The 20850-nt window shown below is 45.9% G+C and overlaps 2 protein-coding genes across 4 annotated transcripts; both read right to left on the reverse strand.

The window, feature by feature from the left end:
- Positions 1-580: 580 nt before the first annotated feature.
- LOC122892253 (nascent polypeptide-associated complex subunit alpha) lies at positions 581-15164 on the reverse strand. 3 transcript variants are annotated; one of them, XM_044228533.1, is made up of 8 exons: positions 15060-15140; positions 14096-14167; positions 3689-3774; positions 3426-3503; positions 1985-2131; positions 1430-1558; positions 894-1016; positions 581-706 (listed from the first exon to the last, which is right to left on the reverse strand). In XM_044228533.1, the coding sequence occupies exons 2-8, from the start codon at positions 14163-14165 to the stop codon at positions 692-694; spliced, it is 648 nt and encodes a 215-aa protein (XP_044084468.1). In that variant the 5' UTR covers positions 14166-14167; positions 15060-15140; the 3' UTR covers positions 581-691. The 3 variants fall into 3 exon arrangements, with proteins under 3 accessions (XP_044084468.1, XP_044084469.1, XP_044084467.1); XM_044228534.1 differs by lacking the exon at positions 581-706 and having other exon boundaries at positions 852-1016; positions 15060-15164; XM_044228532.1 differs by lacking the exon at positions 581-706 and having other exon boundaries at positions 852-1016; positions 14096-14257; positions 15060-15146.
- Positions 3781-11235, reverse strand: LOC122892250 (nascent polypeptide-associated complex subunit alpha, muscle-specific form-like). The gene has a single exon (XM_044228526.1). The coding sequence runs from the start codon at positions 10742-10744 to the stop codon at positions 4796-4798; it is 5949 nt and encodes a 1982-aa protein (XP_044084461.1). The 5' UTR covers positions 10745-11235; the 3' UTR covers positions 3781-4795.
- Positions 15165-20850: the final 5686 nt, after the last annotated feature.

A 20850-nucleotide genomic window follows, 5' to 3' on the forward strand; every position in this document is an offset into this window, starting at 1 on the left:
AACAGCGTATCACTGTTGACCTAGGGGTTTTGAGTTTGAGCCTCATGTTGGGTGAAGAGATTAAATAAACCTAAAAAAAACTCAATTCAGTAATAGAAATGGATAAACTACTTTGGTCTCCAATGCCTTCTACCATGTTAGTCTGATCCATTCCCATCTTAACATTCCTTCCAGGTGTATTAACACTTATTTGTTTTAGGATTCTTACCTCTATGTTTACTTTTAGCCTTCCCATTTTTTTTTTTCAAGGACTGTAGGCCAGAAAAGAGGCTGATGATTATTAAATACAGAAGACAATTTGCTAACAGTTAACATGTGGGAAAGAATATGGAAAGGAGAAACTTTACATGTAAGTTGTATTCTCTTAAGACAAGCAAGTTCTAACAGACGGCCTAGTATAGTATCTTTAAGAGATGAAAGACTGACATCTTAAGTGAGGAATCTGCGGCACTAAACCTTCTCAAATTCAAGCTGAGGCCTTAAGGTAAATTACATGTTTTCATTTCTAGAGACTTCTTTTTTTTTGGGGGGGAGGGGGCAGGTGGGTGGAAGGAGGGAAAAGAGACAAGCACCCACTGAGTTCATCCAACAAGAAGCCATAACTTTATTAATGATAGAAACAGTACAAATTTCAAACCAAGCTGCAGTTATTCTTTTGAAACACCAAAAAAAGGTCCTCGTTTTCAGATGGTTACATTGTTAATTCCTGTAAGAAAAGAGATCATTAGAAGTAGTTAAAGGCAAATTGGAATTCAGGTCCCTAAATATGAGGTAATTCAGAATAGGCTTTGGAATGAAGCTTCCTAAACTGGCTGATCTTAAGTACAGAAAATAAAGTCACCCCGAACTGGTCAGGGCTGAAGAAGTCAAGGAATAAAGGCTTTGACACTTACCATAATAGCATTTACAATATCATTACTGTTGTTCTTCAGGGCTCGGACTGCCTTTGCTCTTGACACATTTGCTTGTGACATGACCAATTCTATGTCCTTAACCTCTACACCGGTTTCATCAACCTAAGAGAAGGAAGAAAAACACAATAACCCAAAGGCCAAGAAAAATTATGGTAGTTCTTTGGAGACAGGAGTCTCTTAAATCTAGTTCTTAATATAACTCAGAAACTATTTAAGTCAACTGAGTTCGAGAGCCTAAAGCAATGTAGAATGCACTCATCAATACAAGATAATACTGGGTGCCTGGGTGGCTCAGTCGGTTAAGCATCTGCCTTTGGCTCAGGTCATGATCCTGGGGTCCTAGGATTGAACCCCAAGCAGCCCCAAGCTGCTTCTCCCTCTGCCTCTCTCTCATGGATAAATAACAAAATTTGTATTACAAATAATAATGTATTATATGTACTATTATAAATAAAATCTTAAACACAAAATACTATCTGGAGAGGATTAAAAGTATAAAAGATTTCCCTATATACCTCTTCCTCTTCACTCTCCTCTTGTACAGTTGGAGTCTGTGTGTTTTCTTGAATGTTTGAGACCGCTTCACCTTGAACTTTGAATTTCTCAGCAGCTGCCAGTTGTGCTTGCTGAGATAAATCCTCGATCTGCAGGGCAGAAAATACAGATTTATGTGACAAGATCAATCTGCAGTAAGTGGAATAAATCATTTATATCTCTTCCAAACTCTCACTCTAAAGCTACTTCAGGTTAACTTACTATATAGCTTTATATTATTTGCCCTAAGATTATGTTATCACTGTACAGAGAGAACTAGTTTAGGTCTAAAGCAATGATTCTCAACTGGGAGGTAATTTTGTCATCCAGGGACATCTACCAAATGTCTGGAGATTTTTTTGATTATCGCATCTGGGTAGGATGCTGCTAAACATCTCTAACACTCAGGAAAGCAGCTCCCACAACAAGGAATTAACTGACCTCAAATTACACACCAAAGAATTATCTAACTCTTGACTATCAATAGTGCTGAGGTTGAGAAACCCTGGTCTAGAGTGCGCCCAAGAAAACTTTACCTTGGCTTCCCCAAAAACTATGTAGGTATCTGAAGCTGGGCTCTTGTAGACATCTGGTTTTGTGATGACAAAGAGGATATTCTTAGATTTCCTGATAGTGACTCTTGTAACTCCTGTAACCTGTCGAAGACCCAGTTTGGACATAGCCTAAGGAATAGAAAAGAACATGAGGTTTTCAACTTCTCTAGAAGCAGCTTCACAGGGGAACTTAGGTGGCTCAGTCGGTTGAATGTCCAACTCTTGATTTCGGCTCTTATCTCAGGGTTGTGAGATTGAGCCCTACACATCAGGCTCTGCACTTAGCAGGGATTCTGCTTCTCCCTTTACCTCTTCCCCTGCTCCTGCACATATTCTCTCACCCCAATAAATAATATCTTAAAAAAAGAAGTAGCTTTAGGAAGTAAAGGACATAGTAATAACTATATCCAAAGTAAAGCCTTAACTGAGGGTTAAGGGAAGGGGGTAGGGAGATGGGGTAACTGGGTTGACATTAAGGAGGGTACATGATGTAATGAGCACTGGGTATTAGAGAAGACTGATGAATTGGGGCGCCTGGGTGGCTTAGTTGGTTGGACGTCTGCCTTTGGCTCAGGTTGCGATCCTAGGATAGGATCAGGCCCCATATCGGGCTCTCTGAGTCTGCTTTTCCCTCTCCCTCTGACCCTTCTCCCGGCTTGTGCGGTCTCAAATAGATTAAAAAAAAAAAAAAAAAAAAAAAAGACTGATGAATCACTGACCTCTACTTCTGACACCAGTAATACATTAAATGTTAATTAAATTTATTTTTTTTTAAAGATTTTATTTATTAAATGTTAATTAAATTTAAATGAAAAAAAGTAACAAAACAAATGAAAACAAAGCAAAGCCTTTTCCTAGGCTAACTTGATATTACAGAATTGGCTTCCAGGACTCCTGATTTTTTTTTTTTTGCCATAGTAATTTCTAATTTTTTTTTTTTTTTAAAGATTTTATTTATTTATTTGACAGAGAGAGATCACAAGCAGGCAGAGAGGCAGGCAGAGAGAGAGAGAAGGAAGCAGGCTCCTGGCTGAGCAGAGAGACTGATGCGGGCCTCGATCCCAGGACCCTGGGATCATGACCTGAGCTGAAGGCAGCGGCTTAACCCACTGAGCCACCCAGGCGCCCGAAAGGATTCTTTTTTTTTTTTTTAATTTATTTGATAGACAGGGATCACAAGCAGGCAGAGAGAGGAAGGGAAGCAGGCTCCTCACTGAGCACAGAGCCAGATGTGGGGCTTGATCCCAGGACCCTGGGATCATGACCTGAGCCAAAGGCAGAGGCTTTAAACCACTGAGCCACCCAGGCACCCCTTGCCATAGTAATTTCTATCACTATAAATATGATTCTACCATTACAGTTCCCCCTCTCTAAAGCTGCTTCATCAGAACCTTTAATCCTTGTTCATAACTTAAAAACTTACCTTCCGTGCCTTCTTTTCACTCCGGCTCTGTTTTGCTTTACTGACTGGTTCTTCGTCAATTTCAGCGGCTGCTGCCAGCTGAAGAAAAAAAAACAGCTATGAGTAAACTGGAATATAAGGCCCAGATACCACAATACCCATGAGGTTTTCCCTTTATGAAGGTTCACAGTTCCAAATACTCAAGTCAGCTTCTCTGATCAACGCTTGTTCTTCAATGCTTCTTTGACTCAAGTACTCTAACCAGCAAGTAGGAGAACACCCACCTGGGCTTGTTGTGTGGTTGCCTGTGTGGAATCCTGTTCCTCAAGCTCTGGTACTGATTCATCACTGTCAGATTCTGTTCCAGACCCTGAGATGAAAAATTTAACTTTTACTATTTTACAGTAGATTATAAGGAAAAGATACCTCACCACAGCCTATGTGGAATAGAGGTCACTGGCTTATGCTAGACCTCACGAAGTCAAATGTAAACCAACTGACTTGTATGAAGTCAGCTTGACAGCCTCCAACTCAGCCATAAACTAGTGTGTACACATCCATTAAAGACCCAGCCCCAGAAATAAGACGTAATTACTAGTTATAGCCAAACAGTTTATAAAGAGTAACTGTTTCCTTTCTCTTAAGGTCTTCACTTGGCACAGGCCAACACCAAGGACCTACGTAACTCCAAATTCTACCCGATAGCCCAACCATCTCCACAAGGTTATGGCAGACAAGGTTATCTCCAGATACATTTAAATGAAAAAAACAGTAAGATCACACTGTGGAGGCAGACCAAGGAGGACACTTTCCCCTCATCCTTACACTGAGTTGGGGAAGGCCAGAAGCAGTTGTGTACACACATATAGCCTTGTTTTCAAACCACTTACCCTAGCAATTTGGTTTCATCAATATAGCCTGAAGATTCTCAAAGACTGCCAACCTATAGTTCTAATAGTCACCTCTGTTAGAGCCTGTCCTGTGACCTCTCCCCTTTCTTCCAAATATAATTCACATATTTTAAGTTCACCTCAATCAAAAGGCCAAGCATCAATAAAGACTACTGAGAGAAAAAAGCAGACACCTGCACCATTCTCAGGCTAGGAAAAAGTCTTGAAAAGGGAGTCCCCTGGGCACTGGTCATTACTGAATCTAAATCATGAAAAGAAATTAAAATACTTCTGTATTTCCCAACATTTTAGCAAATCCCAGGCCCAGGGACAAGGTTAGTTATGTGGTAGAGATTAGAGCAAATTAAAAGGTCTAACAGGTCTTGGTTTTCAATGTCAGATTATTCAGGTAAAAAGATGGCAGATCCAGGGTTAGCTTGCACCATATTATACAAGATGATACAAAACAGACTATCTGAGGTGATGAAAACCAAGACTGATTCACATTCCTAGAGCTTTTGCATTTAAAACTATTGTTCTATGTTCTATGTCCAAACACAAGCAGATACACTGGAGAAAGCGGCGCATCCTAGGGTTAGTACGGTGGGTAGCCCCAGGAGGGGTGTGGGCGACACACCATGCACACAGCAAACCAAGGCAAATACCCTTGTTGTTCTTCAGAACAGGCTGCTTGGCAGAGGGGGTTGGGGCAGGGATCCCAGCAGGTTTGGGGGTGGGCATGTTGACGAGGACCGACTGGAAAGGCAGTCCCCCCGAGATTGGTTCCGGGGGAATCAGAGGCGGCAGCTCATCCTCATCAGCAGGGGCTGAGGGCTTACAGGGTGATTCCAGCACCAGCCCAGGTGAGGACGGCAGAAATTGCTGTTTAGGAAGCAGAGGGGGAACTGGGGAGGGAGCGAGAGGCAGAGAGACTGATGGGGTGGGTGCTGGAGGGATAGATGCTGATCCAGCTTTAGGAAGGACCTTCTCAGAGCAAACTGTTGCTAGAGGAGTAGATGTCACAGACCCAAGAGGAAGAGTCAAAGGGCTCTTTGGGGAATGGGGAGAATCTTTGCTTTTTAATGGAGAAACAGGGAGGGTTTTGGGAGCCTTTGAAGAGACTTTCTGAGCAGAGACTGTCAGGGGGGCTGGAGCCATTGTAGGAAGGGGTCCTTTAGTACCATTCTTAGCTGAAGGATCTGGGCACACAGGAGGTGAAGTAGCAGAACCCTTCTTGGCCAGTGGACCTTTCTCAGAGGGAGATGTGACAGCTGGTATACTTTCTGGAGCTGGGGCAACAAGTCCTGCTTTGAGAGCTGTGGAGCCTTTCTTTACTGGTAGGCCTTTAGAAGCCAGAGGGGCAATGGACCCCAGGGGACATGTGACTGAAACTGGAGAGGTAGGGGCCTCTCTGGGGGAGGGAGGACTCTCAGATGAGGGAGTGGGGGCGCCTTTGGATGGGGTAGCCTGGGCTCTCTTGGGGGATGGAGTTCCTCCTGGGATTCTTTTGGAGGATGAAGTTGCTGAGGTCCCTTTCGGGGCTGGAGCTGCCGGAGACTCTTTGGAGGAAGGAGTCACAGCCGGGGGAGTGGATGGCCCCTTGGGAGATGGGGTTCCTGGAGCCCCTTTGGGGGTTGGAGTTTCCAGAGACTCTTTGGGGGAAGGAGTCACAGCTGAGGGAGTAAGGGACCCTTTGAGAGATGGGGCACCTGGGGCTTTTTTTGAGGAAGGAGCAACAACGGGGGGAGCGGAAGTCTCTTTAGGGGATAGGGTTGCTGGGCCCCCTTTGGGGGAGGGAGGAGCCACAGGTGGGGCAGTGGGAGGCCCTTTGGGAGGTGGAGTAGCTGGGGCTCTTTTGGGGGCTGGAGTTGCTTGAGACTCTTTAGGGGAGGGAGGAGCTACAGTGAGGGTCCCTTTTGGAGGCTGGGTAGCTGGGGACTCTCTGGGGGAGGAAGGGGCCCTGGTTGGGGGAGTGGAAGTCTCTTTAGGGGATGGGGTTGCTTGGCCCCCTTTAGGAGATGGAGTTGCTGGAGCTCTTTTGGGGCCTGAAGCTGCCTGGGACTTTTTGGGAGAGGGAGGAGCCACAGCTGGGGGATTGGAGGCCCCTCTGGGAGGTGGGGTAGCTGGAACTCTTTTGGGGACTGAAATTGCTTCAGACTCTTTGGGGGAGGAAGGAGCCACAGCTGGGGGAGTGGAAGTCTCTTTAGGGGATGGGGTTGCTTGGCCCCCTTTGGGAGATGGAGTTGCTTGGGACTCTTTGAAAGAGGAAGGAGCTGTAACTTGGGGGGTGGAGGCCCCTCTGGGAGGTTGGGTAGCTAGGGAGTCTCTGGGGGAGGAGGGAGTCATACCTGGGGGAATGGAGGTCTCTTTAGCAGATGGGGTTGCTGGGCCCCCTTTGGGGGAGGGAGGAGCCATAGATGGGGCAGTGGGGGGCCCTTTGGGAGAGGAAGGAGTCACAGCTGGGGGAATGGTCTCTTTAGCAGATAGGGTAGCTGGGCCTCCTTTGGGGGAGGGAGGAGCCGCAGATAGGGCAGTGGGGGCCCCTTTGGGAGATGGAGTAGTTGGGGCTCTTTTGGGAGATTGGGTAGCTGGGCACACTTTGGGGGAGGAAGGAGCCACAGCTGGGGGAGTGCAGTTCTCTTTAGGAGATGGGGTTCCTGGGTCCCCCTTGGGAGATGGAGTAGTTGGGGCTCTTTTGGGAGATTGGGTAGGTGGGCACTCTTTGCGGGAGGAAGGAGCCACAGCTGGGGGAGTGGAGTTCTCTTTAGGGGATGGGGTTGTTGGGCCCCCTTTGGGGGATGGAGTAGTTGAGGCTCTTTTGGGAGACTGGGTAGCTGGGCACTCTATGGGAGTTGCCTGAGGCCCTTTGAGGGAGGAAGGAGCCACAGCTGGGGGAGTGGAGATCTCTTTAGGGGATGGGGTTGCTGGGCTCCCTTTGGGGGAAGGAGGAGCTACTGGTGGGGCAGTGGGGGCCCCTTTGGGAGCTGGAGTAGTTGGGGCTCTTTTGGGAGATTGGGTAGCTGGGCACTCTTTCTGGGAAGAAGGAGCCACAGCTGGGGGAGTGGAGGTCTCTTTAGGGGATGGGGTTGCTGGGCCCCCTTTGGGAGTGGGAGGAGCCACAGCTGGGGCAGTGGGGGTCCCTTTGGGGGCTGGAGTTGCTTGAGACTCCTTGGGAGCTTGGGAGGTGGGGGCCTCTCTGGGAGGTTGGGTAGGTGGGGACTTTTTGGGAGAGGAAGGAGTCTTAGCTGGGGGAGTGGAAGCCTCTTTAGGGGATGGGGTTGCTGTGTCCCCTTTGGGAGGTGGAGTCATTGGGGTTCTTTTGGGGGCTGGAGTTGCCTGAGACCCTTTGGGGGAGGGAGGAGTCACAGCTGGGGGAGTGGAGGTCTCTTTAGGGAATGGGGTTGCTTGGCCCCCTTTGGGGGAGGGAGGAGCCACAGGTGGGGCAGTGGGGGGCCCTTTGGGAGATGGAGCAGCTGGGGCTCTTTTGGGGGCTGGAGTTGCTTGGGACTCTTTGGGAGAGGGAGGGGCCACAGCTTGGGGGTTGGGGGTCCCTCTGGGGGAGGAAGGAGTCACTGCTGGAGTGGAGGACTCTTTAGGAGATGGAACTGCTGGGTCCCCTTTGGGGGATGAAGGAGCCACAGCTGAGGCAGTGGGGATCCCTTTGGGAGATGGAGTAGCTGGGGCTCTTTTGGGGGCTGGAGCTGCTTGTGACTTTTTGGAGGATGAAGTTCCTGGGGTTCCTTTGGGGGAGGAAGGAACTATAGCTGGGAGAGTGAAGGCCTCTTTGGGAGGTGGGGTATCTGGGGTCTCTTTGGGGGAAAGAGTGGGGGAATGCTTCTTGGCCAGTGACCCTTTAGGGACTTGAGAAGAAAGATTGGCCTCTGGAAGAAAGGACACTTCAACTGGAGAAATAGGGGAGGAGTGATTTCCAGCAGAAATATCAGGGATAGCAGGAACACTTTTTGAAAGAGGAGAAAGAGTTAAGGTAGTAGGAGGAGCTGAACCCTTCTTGGTTGGACGTCTTTTAGTCTGAGGAGACACACTAGTCCCTAAAGGAGATGGAGAGTCAGCTAAGTAAGTCCCTTTCGAAGATGCATTAACAGAAGCACAAGCACCAGAGTCCTTGGTTGGGTGCCCTTCAGGAGAGGAAGCCACAGGTGCCAATGCTGAGGTATGAGAAATACCGTGAACTTTCTTTGCACCTTGAGGATGTAGAGAGGGAAAGGACTCAGACTTGGGAATTCCTGGGGCTAGTGCTATGGCAGCTGGAAAAGCAGAAACATTCTGGGGGGATAAAGTCACAGCTGGAGCCACAGGGCAACTTTCAGAGACTGGAGGAACCACAGGTAAAGTAAGAGTGGAACTACCCTTCTTACCTGGATGGCTTTTATGAGATAAAGAGACATCTAGAAAAGGACTGGCTGTAGTGGAGGTAACTTTGGTAACTGCAGGAGCCACTTCTGCAGCAGCAACACGTTCCAGAGGAAATGTAGCTATGCTTGGGGTGGTGAGAGAACTTTTGAGAGGCAGACTACTGGGGTCTGTCTTGATTATAGAGGCTGGGGAGTTAACAACCAGAGGAGAGGGAGCAGTACTTGCTGACGTAACTACAGGGAGAGGCTCTACAAGGCTTACCTTTGCTAAGGAGGCTTCAGGAGAAAGAGCTATCTCCAGAGATGATGATATACTTTGGGGAGAGGGGGGATTTTTGGGAGTTGCCAGTACTAATGGTATTAGAGTCGAGTCTTTCTTGGTAGGGAGTCCTGCCTGTTCTGGTGACACAGGGACTCCAAGAGGAGAGGGAAGTTCAGTTTGGATATTTCCTTGTTTTGGTAACTTTACCAATGCTGATGTAGGGAGACCTTTGGGATTCTCAGAGACTGAGAGAGGAGGGGGGACTGGTATTCCCAAAGGGGTTACTTGAGGAGTAGAAAGCTCTTTGGGAGCCCCAGGAGCCATAACCGAGGCAGTGCGGGAAGCTGAGTCCTTACTACTTGGATCTGATGAAACTGGAGGAGACATGCAAGTAGCTACCTTAAGGGTAGTAGGTGTCGCAGAAATTGTGGAGGGGTTAGTCATAACGAATGGGATGGTTCCAACAGAAGAAACAGGAGCTTCTTTTAAGCTCAGACTCCCTGGAGGAGGAGGAATTTGGGTCACCAAAGGCTGACAAGGAGTGGCATTAGGAGAGCCTTTCAGAATGAGACCAGCTGTAGGAGATAACGGAGAAGAGGTGGCTACATTTGATGAGCCAGAAGGACTGAAGGAAGCTATGCCAGTGACAGCAGGGGGGTCTTTCTCAATATAAAGAGCCAGAGGGGAAGCTGGAGCCCCTGAAGTAGGGGCCACCTCATTTCTGGAAGAAAGTAGAGGAATTACAGATCTCTGAGAAGGGTAAGAGGCCCCAACGGGAGAATGAGCTGCAGAAATGGCATCCACTTTAGGATTTGACAGAACATTAGGACATGTTTGACCTAAGGGTTGAACAGGAGAATCAAGAGAACCCTGATGTAAAGGTGCTAGATGAGAGCCCAGAGAAGTGAGGAAAACTGGAGTGACACTGGGAGCCACAGATATAGACTGGGTTGAAAGAGGTAATGTAGCAGGTGAATTAAGGGGCCCCTTTATGCTGAGGCTTTCAGGGTTTTGTGGAGAAGTCAGAGCTGAGGAAACAGGGATGCCTTTGAACTGAGGGGGAGTGATGGCTGGGGGAGTGGTGGGTGGCATTTGAGGACATGTGGCTGCTCCAGACTGAATAGAGGCCAAGGGAGTTCCAAGATGGGAAGGAACAGCACTGACTATACCTGGAGGGATAGGGGTGCCTTTTAGATTAGGGCCTACTTGCATGGGAGTTTGAATAGAGGAGGTCTTTGGTTCTGAGGAAACAATGGGAGTTGACAGAGATGTTACTGACCCTGACTCAGCCCCAGCAATCAAAGGAGGTGAATTAAGAGGGTTAAGTGGATAAGCAGAGCTCTTTTGAACTGAGTGGGGAGCCAAGGCCACCAGAGCCAAGGGAGCTGAAGAGGAATGGGCATCTTTCACAGCTGGAGTTATCATGGGAGAGGCCAGAGCTAAGGCAGCTGGAGAGATGGGAGGCCCTATTAGGTTTGGTAGGAAAACTGGGGTGTCAGTGGGGGAAGGGGCAACTCCCAAAGGAAGGATTGTTCCAGAAGGTGATTGAGGAAAAGGAGCTTCAAAGGGGGTTGAGACAACACTAGAGGGAGGAAGGAATGGGGAAGCCTGGTTAGGGGTTGCCAGAGGGCATTGCTGGGGGGCCATGGAGCAAGGAGGGGGTAGGGTAGATTCAGGCTGCCTTAAGGCAGCAGTGACACTCAAGGCTGAAGACACAGGAAGCACAGCTGGAGGAGAAAAGCAAAAAAGGGGATAAAGAAGGAAAGGGAAGGAAAAAAACAAAGGTGAGTTATGCAGCCCAAGTTTGTACAACATGCCTCACAGGAACACGGAATTTTTAATCCGAGGATGAAAGTCACCGCACAGGATTAGACAAAGGTGACAGGCAACAGCAACCTTCCCCAAATATACTTCAGTGGTCGATTAAGAATACATCCCTCTCCCCATCTCCCACATTTCCCAAGTTCTACCCCCCCCACAAGCAAACTATTTTAAGGTGGAGATAATAGTCTAAGCAGCCTATTAGTCTCTAAATGGGGAGCACAGGCCTAGGAGTGGGTTGGGAACAGCATGCTTCCACCCTTTCCCAGATGTGCCCTCCCTTCCCTCCTTGAATGAACCCAAAGTCTTTCTTACAGGCCACAGAATACCAGTAGAATAGATGTTCTACTGTCAAGGATCACGAACTAACTGAAACAGATACTGAAAATTGGAACAAGGCAGGCAGTGAGTGGTGATAATGATGGGGAGCTGGAACTGAATGAAAAACAGAAACAAGGGGCGCCTGGGTGGCTCAGTGGGTTAGGCCGCTGCCTTCGGCTCAGGTCATGATCTCAGGGTCCTGGGATCGAGTCCCGCATCGGGCTGTCTGCTCAGTGGGGAGCCTGCTTCCCTCTCTCTCTGCCTGCCTCTCTGTCTACTGTGACCTCTCTCTGTCAAATAAATAAATAAAATCTTAAAAAACAAACAAACAAACAAAAAACAACCCTCCCCTCACCATTGCAACAAACCAAGTCTTTATATGCTCAGGCTTTCACTAGGTCAAGAAAAATCTGACTCTTAGAATAAAGTTTTAGGGGGCACTTGGGTGGCTCAGTGGGTTAAAGCCTCTGCCTTTAGCTCAGGTAATGATCCCAGGGTCCTGGGATCGAGCCCCACATTGGGCTCTCTGCTCAGCAGGGAGCCTGTTTCCCCGGCTCACTCTCTGCCTACTTGTGATCTCTGTTAAATAAATAAATAAAATCTTTAAAAAAAAAAGAATAAAGTTTTAGGAAGGTGGTGTTGACATACAATTCTGAGTGAAGTATTAAATAATAAGTCACTTTGCCTCCCTATGCCTCAGTTTACCTACTGACCCCAAACAAACTAAAAACCAACCACAAATGGGTTGTACTTCATAATGTCCACACACCTTCCTAGGTATTGTTAGCTCTTCAGACATCAATTTAAGATGAATTACACTGCTAGGGAGAGAGCTTAGTCACAAGGGTAGGGGCTGTATTATGAAACCGTAGACCAACTTGTTAAACCAGACTGTGGTTCTATTTTGGAAGTAGGGAATTGGAGTGGAGAATACACTGGCTTTCCACCCCTTAATCTGGATAAGTATGTCATTCTGCCAAAATAGACCAATGTTCAGCACTACAGTAAAGCTCAGTAAGATTTCCTGAATGATAAAGATTCACAATTTAGGGGCGCCTGGGTGGGTCAGTGGGTTAAAGCCTCTGCCTTTGGCTCAGGTGATGATTCCAGGGTTCTGGGATCGAGCCCTGCATTGGGCTCTCTGCTCAGCAGGGAGCCTGCTTCCCCATCTCTCTCTGCCTGCCTCTTGGCCTACTTGTGATCTCTTTCTGTCAAATAAATAAATAAAATCTTAAAAAAAAAAAATTCACAATTTATTCAACCACTAATTCTAGTTAGAGTATCCAACTCCAGAAAGGACAGGTGGCTCAAACAGGTTTTCCTGTTGAGTTGCTAGGTCAAAATCTCACGATTAAAGGGCAAATACCAGGGGCGCCTGGGTGGCTCAGTGGGTTAAAGCCTCTGCCTTCAGCTCAGGTCATGATCTCAGAGTCCTGGGATCGAGCCCCACATCCGGCTCTCTGCTCAGCGGGGAGCCTGCTTCCTCCTCTCTCTCTCTGTCTGCCTCTCTGCCTACTTGTGATCTCTGTCTGTCAAATAAATAAATAAAATCTTAAAAAAAAAAAAAAAAAAAAAAAAAGGGCAAATACCTCCAAACATATGAATCAGAATTTGAAACTCAGAATGTTTTCCTCTGACTGGACTTCCAAGATGGTTAGTTAAAGCCCAATTTACATGCTTTAGACACCATAACCAACTCCTTGGGCTTGTTTTCGCATTCGTTATAACAACTACCTAATTAAGAAAAAATTCAGCGTTTTACCACTGGTCCTCCCTTAATATTACTAAACCTACTGTGCAAGCTCTAACTATTCAGAAATAAGCTTAACAGCACTAAGGATGACTTCAGAAGCAAATGGCATGAGGCTTGAAACAAATTCATCTAAATTTCAGTCTCCACATTTGTAAAATCAAGTTGTTCAATAAGGTTTTGATTAGTATTGAATTATAGGATCTTTTAGAGATCAGTCCTTTATTTCCTCTTTCCATTAAGTCCCCTGTAACTCAAGGATTTCATATAGCTTGTTCACTAGCTTAGAGGCCCCTTCCTTTTTCTTTTCTAGCAGCTGTATTAATCCCCTCAGCTGCTAAAATCAGACAGGTGGGGGAGAGAGAATCTCAATGCTTTCAACTATAAACAACTCTATTTTAAGTCCAGAAGGGGAAAGGAATTGCTTAAATGACAGGTGGGGTTTAAAAAAAAAAAAAAGTTTGTAGTAAGAAAAAGTGAGGATGGAAATTACAGCCTGAAGATTCTCTTCATTTATTTAAGCACAACTGACACAGCAAGAACATCATTAAATATTTTTTCACTACACCCTCTCAAGTTTTCTAGAGAAGTATTTTAATGAGAATTTGAAACCTGCCCTTATACTATGTTTATGTCCATTAATTTCAAAGCTGAAGAGCAGTCAAAGGAAAACTTTGTTTCAATCTTCGGTTCGGGCAAGCTGTTGAGTCCAGCACACTATAAACATCTTAGTACCAACTGATAAAATAAGTGAACCAACCCAGCAGGGCCCTGCGGCCCAGTAGGACACATTTACCACCAGCACACATCTCATCCAGACATGTGACGAAGGCACAATGCCAAGCTCTGTCATCTAAAACCTTGATGCAACTTGCTGGCTGCATCTTCACAAAGCTCAGGTCTCCTTGGCCTGCAAGTGTGTCACCCAGTTCCAATAGGTAAGAATCACCAAGCCCCCTCCCTGCTCAGTTTTACTGTGAGTTGAGGGCTCTCCAGTATGACCTATGAGGTAGTTGCCATAACCTACAATGCAGGCCTGGGAGCTTTTTATGCTCTTGGATCTTAAATATACTCTTTATAGTCCATTCCTTAATGAAGTCCCTCCAGGACGGCAGTTAGTATCACGGATTCTCCTCCCTGGTAAAGCTACAGCCATCTTTAATGAGTTAACTCTGAAAAAACCAAGGGTATTCCATGTGCCATTTTACCCACCAAATGGTCTTAGGGTCAGTCTTAAAATTTTAATGAACAGTAAGGGGACTAGGGGAACCTACCTGTCTCAGCCTGGGGCTGTGGCAACTCCTGCTCTGTAGCAGGGACGGTTTCTGTGGCTTCACCAGGCATTTCTGAAGGGAATAAAAAGGAGGCCTGAATTGACTGGGATCCGTTCTGCTGCCCAACCCAGAGTCAAATATTCTTAAAAACTCTGCGAAGGGCTGTTAAGGAAAAAAAAAATAAAAAAAATAAAAAAAAAATTACGAGGCTGTTTCAGGGCAATCCTCCCCAAAGCAACTGGGAATAGGTAAGAAGTAAGACGTGACTCTCAGATCTCGCATCAAGCGAATCACCTTCTACCTCTCTTTACTCCGCAGAGAACGAACCTTCAGTGGCCAACGGGTTCCCTTTATTCTACACTCCAAATCCCACAGAGGCAACACTCAGCACTGCGTTCTCAACCCCAGGGAGAGGATCCCGGTTTGGCTCCCGACCGCGGGTGACTTCAGACGGTAGCCTGCACCACCTCCTACACTCACGCCGCCTGCGCTAGGACCACCAGGTCTCCCGTTTGCCGGACTTTCGGGAACCAGGAGGGGAAAGAGAGTGCCTAAAGTCTCAACACTCGCTTGTCACAATTAAGAACGGCGTGTGTGTGTGTGCGCGCGCGGGGGTGGGGGGTGTTCCAAGGCTGTGACCCCCTTAACCTCCTTTGGGTTCTCGTGAAGCCGTTCCCAACACCACACACACTCCGCTTCCGCCCCCCACACCGCAACGGCTCTATGTCGCCAGCCTTGTCCTCCAGGCGCGGCAGGCGGCCCTTCTGCCCTGCTTTTGCCAGGACATCAACCGCAGACCCCATTTTGTCCGGAGGCCCCAAGGCCACACTTCCCGGGGCCAAGTAGGAACCCAGCAGCCCCATAAAGCCTCCAACTCCCCTTAGCTCCTAGTCTCTGGGGCGGCTTAGTCCGCAAGAAAGGAGGATGGCTGCGGATAGAGAGTTGCGGCGAAGACAGGACTTACTGTGCGGGGGACGCGGAACCAAGATGGCGGCAGAAAGAGAGCGAGCGAGAGCGTGACCCACGCCTGTTGCAGAAGGAAGCCTGGCGGAGGGGGCGGGACCAGAATCCGATTCCGGGTCAGGAGCTGCCGACAGTCACTTCCTTTGAGTGACCCGTCCTACTGTTCCCGGCCGGGGGTGGTGACGAGGTCTAAATAAGGGTAAGAATTCGGAACAGGACGCGCTGGCTTGGCAGGAACCTCAACCTCGAGCCGTGCACTCCTTAGATAGCCGACCCCTTCCCGTCCCCTGAGTCAAGGCATTTTGATACCCGAAAGGAAAGTGTAGTGAGAGAAGCAACCTCTGCCCTCTGGTCAGTAAAGTAGGCACAGCGGTATTATGGTGACTATTTGATTTCCCTTTTTCAACTAATGCAGGGAAATAGGAGATACTAAATAATATTGAACGCCACAGATTGTAGTCACATATTTGTAAGATAGCAGTGACTGAGGTTAACCCTCAATTATTTTATTTTTGGAATACACAATTTAGATCGATGTTGAAACTATTAGATTACACTCCTCAGAGAAAAGCACATAGGCGTATATACAATTCTTTTTGTCTGCTGTTTTGGGCAAATAGATATCCTGAAACTCATCCATGCTAGTAGTCCCAGACTCCAAGTTAAGAACTCTTGCTTTACACTGTAATATTCCTGAGAGTAGTACGTAAATTCAGTGGTTTGTTAATGAAAAGGCCATGGGTCCTGATCCCCTTGCCCTCTCAGCCCTACAAAAAGACTCAACAAATACATTGCCTAAACCAGCAAAACTATTTGAACTAAAGGCTTTAGGACAATTGTGGCTGCCTTTTAAGGGAAGCAGTGACGTTATGCTCTAAAAACTATTTTGAAGTGAGGATTAGTGAATTAGGATTAAATGAAATAGTAGAGTTTACCAGGAATGAGAAATTCTGAAATTTTTTTCAGATAGGGGAGGCAATATTGTGGAATGATTAAGAACATGAACTCTGGGGGCGCCTGGGTGGCTCAGTGGGTTAAAGCCTCTTCCTTCAGCTCAGGTCAGGTTCACGGGGTCCTGGGATCGAGCCCCACATCGGCCTCTCTGCTCAGCAGGGAGCCTGCTTCCTCCTCTCCGTCTCTGCCTGCCTCTCTTCTACTTGCGATCTCTGTCTGTCAAATAAATAAATAAAATCTTAAAAAAAAAAAAAAAAGAACATGAACTCTGTAAGGGTGCCTGGCTTGCTCAGTTGGAAGTACATGCAACTCTTGATCTCACGTTCATGAGTTCAAGCCCTATGCTGGGTGTAGAGATCACTTAAATAAACTTAAAACACATACACACACACAGAACCTGGACTCTAGCTATACTTGTCTGAATCACAGCTTTGTCACCTCATAGTGACCTTGGGCAATTTAATTAACCAGTTTGTGCCTCAGTTTCCCCATCTAAAAATGGGGATATAGTAGCTACTTCATAGGATTGTTAGGAAGATTGGTAATATATGTACATTACTTGGAAAGTGCTTATATTATTTTTTCTAAGTAAATGTGTGATCTGGAAGATTTGTCAGCACAGTCCATTTATTTATTTATTTATTTATTTATTTATTTTTAAAGATTTTATTTTATTTATTTTTTGAGAGAGAGAGACAGTGAGAGAGAGCATGAGCGAGGAGAAGGTCAGAGAGCGAAGCAGACTCCCCATGGAGCTGGGAGCCTGATGCGGGACTCGATCCCGGGACTCCAGGATCACACCCTGAGCCGGAGGCAGTCGTCCAACCAACTGCGCCACCCAGGCGTCCCAGCACAGTCCATTTAACTTCAGAAAAAAAGAGCCAGCAATAGCCAATCATCTTCATAGACAAGTAAAGCTATTTTGACCATTTCACTTTCTTTTCCATCAAGCGCACTGACTCTTCTCTCTGTTGTTAATGACTAAGGAAGGATGTATTTTCTTTCTTTGGATTTTTTTTATAAATTGGGCAAGTTTGGAGATGGAAGTCAGTTCTGTGACCTTTGTTTCTACAATTCTCACAAATGGATGAGTTGCTAAAATCAGAGAATAGGGAAGTCAATGGTCTTTGAGCATGTTTCTGCTGTCTTCAAGAACAAAATATTTATTTTGGAAAAAAAAACAGACTTAATTTTTTTAAAATTAAGTTTTTATTTAAATTCCAGTTAGCGTACAGAGTAAAAACATTTATTTATTTATATTTTAAAAATATATTATTTATTTATTTGACAGATAAGACAAGCAGGGAGACAGGCAGGCGGTTGGGAGGGGGGGAAGCAAGTTCCCTGCTGAGCAGAGAGCCCAATGGGGGCTCGATCCCAGGACCCCGGGATCATGACCTGAGCCAAAGGCAGAGGCTTTAACCCACCGAGCCACCCGGGCGCCCCAATTTATTTATTTATTTAATTTTTAGTTTTTTATTTTTTAAAAGATTTTATTTATTTATTTGAGAGAGCATGAGAAGGGGAAGAGTCAACGAGAGAAGTAGACTCCCTGCTGAGCGGGGAGCCTGATGTGGGACTTGATCCTGGGACTCCAGGATCATGACCTGAGCCGAAGGCAGTCGCTTAACCAACTGAGCCACGTAGGCGTCCCCATTTATTTATTTTTTTAAAAATATTTTATTTATTTTACAGAGAGACAGCGAGAGAGGGAACATAAGCAGGCATAGTGGGAGAGGGAGAAGCAGGCTTTCCACTGAGCAAGGAGCCCGACTAGGGGCTCAATCCCAGAACCCTAGGATCATGACCAGATCTGAAGGCAGACACTCAATGACTGAGCCACCCGGTGCCCCAAAACATTTATACTTTTACATGAGTACAATATGTTACGCTTTATCCAAGAGCTTTAATATTAAAGCATTAAAATACTTTAATGGTAGGCATATTGGAAGCTTGAAACATCTCTTTTTGAAAGCATAATACCAGTCTTTATATTCTGGTTTTGGGTTCTTAAGGTAGACTGAGTCTTTAGTAATTTTGTATTCAGGAATTTTAACTGACCCACTATTTTCCAAACCTAAAAGCTGAACGATACACAGTAAATAGAGACTCAAATGAGCAATTTTGCACAATGGTCTTTAATATTTTTTCTTAAACAATTAGAAAAGAGAAGGAAATGCAAGGTATTGCCGTGTGTTGACTGCATTGTAAAGTGTTTTATATATATAAACCAAAAGATTAAAAAAAAAAAGAAAAGACTGTATGGCTAAAGGGAAAACAATGTTAAAAGAAACGCAAAGGAAAGAAAATAAAATCATAGAAAACACCAACCTGATAGCTTGACTTCTCAGTGTTTCTCAGAAGATGGACTCTATTCCAGAATGACTGTTTTGTTTAGACTGGTTGTAAAACCAGGCAAAAGAAATCTGACACTTTCAGAAAAAACAAAAACTAAAACCAACCTATGGAAGAAACAAAACCTTTAAAATTAAGTATCTGGATATGTAGAAAGGGAAGTGTTTTGACAAATAAAACAGGTTTTATGTTGGTGAAATTGGTTATTCTAAGCTGCTGCTTTATGGTGCAGACTAACCCAATTGTTCTCTGAGGAAAAAAGTCAGGAGCTACAAATGCAACACTTGTTAAAAAGTACTCTACTGGTGGGGTGCCTGGGTGGCTCAGTGGGTTAAGCCTCTTCCTTCAGCTCAGGTCATGATCTCAGGGTTCTGGGATCGAGTCCCTCATCGGGCTCTCTGCTCGGCAGGGACCCTGCTTCCTCATTTCTCTCTTTCTCTCTCTGCTTGCCTCTCTGCCTACTTGTGATCTCTCTTTGTCAAATAATTAAAAAAAAAAAAAAAGTACTCTACTGGGGCTCCTGGGTGGCTCAGTGGGTTAAAGCCTCTGCCTTCAGCTCAGGTCATGATCCCAGGGTCCTGGGATAGAGCCCTACATCGGGCTCTCTGCTCCACAGAGAGCCTGCTTCCCCCTCTCTGCCTGCCTCTCTGCCTACTTGTGATCTCTGTCAAATAAATAAAATCATAAAAAAAAAAAAAAAGTTAAAACACCATTAAAAAAAAAAAAAAGTACTCTACTATCCCCTATTGTAATCTAGTAACTCATATGTTTTGAATTGAAGTTTGGTATGTTTAGAGGCCCAGTTGAAAATGATTTTTAGGGGGCGCCTGGGTGGCTCAGTGGGTTAAGCCGCTGCCTTCGGCTCAGGTCATGATCTCAGGGTCCTGGGATCGAGTCCCCCATCGGGCTCTCTGCTCAGCAGGGAGCCTGCTTCCTCCTCTCTCTCTCTGCCTGCCTCTCTGCCTGCTTGTGATTTCTCTCTGTCAAATAAATAAATAAAATCTAAAAAAAAAAAAAAAAAAGAAAAAATGATTTTTAAAGGGCGCCTGGGTGGGTGGCTCAGTGGGTTAAGCCTCTGCCTTCGGCTCAGGTCATGCATGATCCCAGGGTCCTGGGATGGAGCACCGCATTGGGCTCTCTGCTAAGCAGGGAGCCTGTTTGCCCCTTTCTCTCTGCCTGGTTGTGATCTCTCTCTCTGTTAAATGAATAAATAAAATATTAAAAAAATATTTTTAAGGGGTGCTTGGGTGGCTCAGTGGGTTAAAGCCTCTGCCTTCAGCTCAGGTCATGATCCCAGGGTCTTGGGATTGAGCCCTGCATCAGGCTCTCTGCTCAGTGGGAAGCCTTTTTCCTTCCCCCTACCCCCTTATCCCCCCTGCCTCTTTGCCTACTTGTGAACTCTGTCAAAAAAAAAAAAAAAAAAAAAAAAAAACTTAAAAAAAAAAAAAAGATTTTTAAGAGACAGGCAGTGGGATGTGGCCTGACCAATAAAAATATCAGTAAGTAAAATTAGAAGTGTCAGAATACACACTCCAGGTATAAATGTCTAAGACTTAAGGACAAAGCTCTCACGTACCTACAATATTCAGTCCAGAAATAAGAAGGCTATATCCAGTGAGCTGAGATTAAAGTTTTGAGCATATTATGATTGCTCACTTGCCTCTACATATGGCAACTGGTAGAAGTATACCAAAATATATATGGCAACTGGTAAAAGGTGTATCAAAAAATTTAGAATTATCTTTGAATAATTAGTTTTTTTAATTTTTTCATTATTTTTAAAATTTTTTAAAGATTTTATTTATTTATTTGACAGAGAGAGAGAGAGAGAGATCACAAGTATGCAGAGAGGTAGGCAGAGAAAGAGGGGGAAGCAGGGTCCCTACTGGGCAGAGAGCCTGACGCGGGGCTTGATCCTAGGACCCTGAGATCATGACCTGAGCTGAAGGCAGAGGCTTAACCCACTGAGCCACCCAGGCGCCCCTATTAGTTTTTTTTTTTTTTAAGATTTTACTTATTTTTTTTTTTTTAAAGATTTTATTTATTTATTTGACGGAGAGAAATCACAAGTAGGCAGAGAGGCAGGCAGAGAGAGAGAGAGGGAAGCAGGCTCCCTGCTGAGCAGAGAGCCCAATGCGGGACTCGATCCCAGGACTCTGAGATCATGACCTGAGCCGAAGGCAGCGGCTTAACCCACTGAGCCACCCAGGCGCCCCTAGATTTTACTTATTTTTGACAGAGAGCTCCCACAAGTAGGGGAGCAGCAGGCAGAGAGCGAGAAACAGGCTCTCCACTGAGCAGCGAACCCAGGACCCTGGGATTATGACCTGAACTGATAGCAGCAGCTAAACTGACTGAGCCACCCAGGAGCCCATATAATATTAACTTTTACAAAATATATCTGCAATTCACTTATTCCTCCCATTATTGCTGCTTCCAGAAACCTGGACATTCTCCTTTGGTGGCCTCAGGAATCTTTTCAA

The sequence above is a fragment of the Neovison vison genome, chromosome 12 (assembly GCF_020171115.1).
Source record: "Neovison vison isolate M4711 chromosome 12, ASM_NN_V1, whole genome shotgun sequence".
NCBI lineage: Eukaryota > Metazoa > Chordata > Mammalia > Carnivora > Mustelidae > Neogale > Neogale vison.